Source organism: Polyodon spathula, chromosome 2, assembly GCF_017654505.1.
Source record: "Polyodon spathula isolate WHYD16114869_AA chromosome 2, ASM1765450v1, whole genome shotgun sequence".
NCBI lineage: Eukaryota > Metazoa > Chordata > Actinopteri > Acipenseriformes > Polyodontidae > Polyodon > Polyodon spathula.
This window is the reverse complement of record NC_054535.1, coordinates 98,595,655-98,600,881: the sequence shown is the minus strand read 5'-3', so window position 1 is coordinate 98,600,881 and position 5,227 is coordinate 98,595,655. Positions and strand designations below refer to the sequence as shown.

General features: G+C 35.9%; 1 protein-coding gene across 1 annotated transcript; it reads left to right on the top strand.

Moving 5' to 3' along the window:
- The first annotated feature begins 1,053 nt into the window (after window positions 1-1,053).
- LOC121304915 (glial cell line-derived neurotrophic factor-like) lies at window positions 1,054-4,221 on the top strand. Its single transcript, XM_041236347.1, has one exon. The coding sequence runs from the start codon at window positions 2,682-2,684 to the stop codon at window positions 3,156-3,158; it is 477 nt and encodes a 158-aa protein (XP_041092281.1). The 5' UTR covers window positions 1,054-2,681; the 3' UTR covers window positions 3,159-4,221.
- The last annotated feature ends 1,006 nt before the right edge of the window (window positions 4,222-5,227 follow it).

Here is a 5,227-nt window from a genome sequence, read left to right as displayed (position 1 = left end):
TGAAGGCTCCTTTATAGGAATTAAGTCTAAGATGAAACTATGGGATGTTTTGGCCACGTGTTTGTTGCTGCTGACCGTTGTCTCTTCAAGTCCGCTCTTCGGAAACCGGTATTCTGGCAAGAAAAAGTCCACGAACCTGGAACAACTGCAAGACGTGCCTTCGTTGCTACTGGAAGATTCCGAACCTCAATCGGTTAGCGAGGAGTCCTCACTTGAAGACTGTAAGTAGGCGTGTTTACTCTAGTATTAGTTACTTCAATATTTTTCCCATGTGTGCATATGAAAGGTCACAGCAAATATTAGGCATATTTGCTGAATATAGTGTATGAATTCAATCACCACTGTGAGAACAAATATACATTTTGCCTGCATCTACTTTATTTTATGTTTCAAGGTTATCCCTGAATGAATGTATTAAGGCTTAAGCTTTAACCTGAGCTCAGCACTACTTTGCAGTTATAGATGCCAGCCATACAGAACACAGAAGTAACACATTTAATATCAGAGTGTGTTTATATTAGAAAGTGTCAGCACCAGTAATGAAAAAGGAAATCCACAGTATTTCTTCACTAGATGGTTGATTATGCCCATGTTACATATGCATAGGACTGGCAACTAGGGCTGAAGAGCTGCTTCTGAACTCATAGCACAGCCACAGTAAAAATATAAACACAAAGGACATTACAAAAAAAAAAAAAAAAGATTTCAAATTAACACACAATTCTGGATTTAAATAAATCACAGTTAGAAAAATAAATAGTTTGTAGAATAAATGTTCAGAATTTTATGAATGTGTCAGTGTGTTAAAAAAAAAAAACAGCCTCTCTCACTATACCAGTTCCATACAAAATATGTTTGCTATAATGTACCAGTTGTTTTAATGACCCAAGCAGCAGTATACATGTCATGCATGGTATCTTACAGACTGCATTCCTACATGTTCCATGTTTCTAAAACCCTTAATTAAAAAAAAAAAAACATACCAAAAACAACAAAATTATTATTAACAGCTCATAAAAACATTTGTACATGCAATTGTTAAATGTAGCCAGATTTAATTTTAGAAGTAAAATTATAGCGTAACCACCTCATTCTTTTCACCCTGGAGTAGTCAAATGTGACTTTAACAGACGTCACACTATCTAAGAAAGGAATGATCTCAGTTGGTGCAGATACAATAGTTTGCATCACAGCATTCCTCTACAATTTTGGTGAATAACACAAGTGTTTTTTTTTTTTTTTTTTAATTGAATATGGAATCGTATTGTACAGAATTATTGATTTCTTTTGAACATAAAGTCAAATTCCAAGATGACCTATATTGGGAATATCTGAAACTTGCTTCATGAAGAGATAACCCTATACTCTGATATGTATGTGCAGATGGTGTGTGTGAATTGGTAGGGTTACTTTACTCTTCACCTGGCAGTAAGGCAGGTGACACCAGTTGTGTAGTGTCAGATTTTTGAGCCACACAATAATGACAATGTCTTTTTTTTTCTGTCATGACAAGGTAGTGTCTGAAGTAAAGAATGCCTGTATTAATCATTTTAAAGAGTTCCTGACCATATGTTTCTTTGATGTTAAATTCCAAATGGCTCACATTTTGCAGGTTTCTTTGTGGCCTGTATTTGCCTGCAGCATTCTTCATTATAATAACAAGCATAAAAGCATGTGTCCACCTCTGCTCTTCTTTTCACCCTATAGGGCCTTAAGTCTGGCATGTCTAATATGCTGCTGCTTTATCATTTTAAACCATGTTTTTGGTGCAATCAGGAAAAAATGGGGTCATATTTACAGGTCCTTATTAAAAAATCTTCTTGTTCCAACATTTTTTTTTTACTTACTGATCAACAATTCCAATACGGCAATCTATCTGCAATATCAGGGTGGGCCAGTATATGTGCAGCTTTATACTTAAAGTAATCTGCAAGCTCGAGGTTTTATAGGTCACTAGGGAAGCAAAGCTTTCAGAGATTATTTACAGCTGAAAGTCAAAAGATTTGGCAGCTAAATCAGTCAGTGTATTCAAAATCAGGCAACTGCATTTGAAAACTGGAGGGGGCAGAGCTGAATGGGACCAGTGCAACATGCTTGGCACTGTGTATGCAGTATATTCATATTTCCAACAATACTAATTACGTAACACACCTACTGCTATTTGCATTCATTCTCTGATAACAACCAGATGTTTACAAAGACCACCAGAAAACAGAAATTGGCACTCTTGGTCAGGTTTTTGAAATTATTTCTATGGTTTTGAATTATTCCCATCTAGTTTTCGCCTACAAAAGTTAATAGGTGCAAAAAATATAAAACCATTTAAATAAAAAAAAATAAAAAAATTGCAAAACATTTCATTTGTGGGTTGAGTGCATTCCTTTTCCACAAATTAGAACACGGTCTGTGGTAGAACCCTAGAGTTCCTCTGATTAGGTGTTTTTTAGAATACTGACAACACCTATACTTGAGATTTAGTGCTGATGATACTGTTAATGTGGGCCTCTGTTTATAGCACGTTCACTACATATAGTTCTCTTAACCTGTAATTTAGAAAGTAATTTGCTTATTTAGTTTGGATATGCAGTACTTGGAATTCACTTGCTATTAGTTTCTTTTGAAGCACTGTTTTGTCTTATGACGAGTAGTGTTGATATTTATTTTTTTCCTACATAGACACTATGCCAGAGCTGTATCCGGAGCAATTTGAAGATGTCGTGGAGTTCATTCAAGCCACAATAAAAAGATTAAAGAGATCCCCAGACTGGGCACTTCCAGCTCAGAACAAAGGGGACAAGAGACGGCAAAAAGCTCCAGCAAACACAGACACTACCATAAAAAAACCTGCCAGGAACAGGAACCAGGGCTGTGTTTTAAAGGAGATCCATTTAAATGTAACCGACCTGGATTTAGGTTACCAGACCAAAGAGGAGCTTCTTTTCAGGTACTGTAGCGGCTCCTGCAACTCCCGGGACACCACCTATGACGTGATACTGCAAAATTTAATAAAAAACAAAAAGCTGGTCAAAGAGAAAGTGAAAATGCAGGCCTGCTGTCGGCCCACAGCCTTTGACGATGACGTATCGTTTTTAGACGACAACCTGATAGACTATCGCACGCTTAAAAAACATTCCGCCAGGAAATGTGGCTGTGTCTGAGTTGTTTTTCTTTGGAACATGTTGCATTCCTGCAATGTTTGCAGATGGGACCAAGGTTCCTAGATAATTATCAGTCCCAGGGGGAGAACAGGACCAAGGATCCAGAACAGAAGACAGGGGGGCTGCTGGTACTAGAAGTCAAAGTCGCCTAAGGACCAGGAGGGAGAAGACATGATTGCTCTGGTCCATGTACATGGAGATACAAGAGCAAGTGGTTTTAAAGCCACACTTCACAACATATTTTATGTTTCTGTGGTCATTGCAGGTTTACAGTATATGGGTCCCATTATTGTTCAATGAAACCAGATTCTGTGCTCATAAACATAGCTGAAAAGTCAGCAGTGGAGTTGATTAAGTTATATTCTTCGCATTCCTTCAAAGTAGTATCACTTAGCCTACTAACTTAAATTGACCAGTTGTCTAGTAAAATTATCCTAGACCCCGAAGAAACATATAACCTTTAACTTCTTATACATTGTACACGCAGCAAACCCGTACATGGTTATGGGCACAGTTTGTCTGTAATAAATGTATGTTTTTAAAAATAGTACTACTTCTACAGTTAGACTAAGCCAAGTTGTTGACACTACTGTATTTGCATTGGGTATAATTTAAAATAGGGGGAAAATATTCTAGAACACTGAAGGGTTCACAGGGAGTAAAATATCAACAAGGGAAACTGTAGCGATAGTGTAAATCTTAGTATAAAAGACAGTATTCTCCTCATTCCAGTTGTTGTTAACTTGAATGTATAAGGCATCCATAGGTTTTTGATAACATTAGCTGGTTTTACAATACCCTTGCTGAAATGAGTTATGTGAAGAATTCATTATTTTCTTGAAATACTGGTCCAGATGTTGAATGCCTCAATAAGAAAAGGTAGCACGAAAGGGAGTTGTGTTTATGGGCATTTCTTTGGAAAGGCTACATGTCAAGGTTAGCTTAGATCTGGCTATGCTGCTCAGAACAGATTTCTAAAGTTTACAAAAGACTCCTACTTCTCTTTTAATCAGATCACTCAGTCAGAGGCTGGTCACGGAGGCCAAAGGGACTACCTGATACAATGCGTCTATTCAGATTCCTAAATATATAAAAGATATTTATTGAAATTTAATTAACTTATTATTATTTATTACAGTCCATTTTATGATGAAACTGTACTTTTTTTTCTTATTTATTTAAACGTCTCTTGAGTGGTGCCAAAGTGGAACGTGTTTTTGAAAAAACAATCTTTGCGTGATAATGGGAACAAGACTTCAAGTTTGTAGTAGTATTTAAACTTGAGCCGAGTGAAAGAAAAATCACTAACTTTACCTTTTTGTCCATCAAATGAGGTTTCTTCAGTGTTCATACCATTTTGAGGATTCCTGCTACATTTCTTGATGATTTTTAGAATATACTTCCAAGCCTTTGTTTCAACTGTTGTTTGTTGCTGTTTTTATTTGTAGTTACTACACTGTTCTAAGACTGACAGTGGGTAATGCACTGATGTTATCTATTTCTTATCTTAGGGTGTCATAAAGCTTTCTTATAAAGGTGTATTTTATTAAAAAAATCTATTGTTATTTTTCGTCAGGATTGCATTATTTGGAAAATGTGTTTTTAACCGCCACCTAAAAGTAGCTGCTGGAGCAAAATTGTGAAAATATTATTTCAAAGTTTAGTCTTTATGACATTCGACCAAGGCAATGGGCAGTGATCCATATTTTTCTGCAATACTTGGAGGTAACTTGGATTTAAAGACTGTTTGTGAAATAAAAAGGCAAGGAAGATTGCATTACATGTATAAACATAAAAGTACGTACTAAATTTATTTATTTAATGGCCAGTACTTGTGGAAAATTTGATACGCTAAGTAATGGCTTGCCCTGAAAAATCACACCAAGATACATTTTGTAATTGGTAAAGCTTGATATAGATGGCTCATTTTGACGTGGCTTTTTTTTTTTTTTTTTAAATACAAGCTTACATTAGGTCTGGAAAATATAAAAAACATCTAGTCAATTTCTGTTTGAAGAGAACAGTTTGAATGGTTGCCATAAATGGAATCATCTGTATTCCGTTAATCT

Coding starts and splice junctions, on each gene's coding strand:
- LOC121304915 (XM_041236347.1), top strand. CDS start 2,682: ATGCCAGAGCTGTATCCGGAGCAATTTGAAGATGTCGTGGAGTTCATT.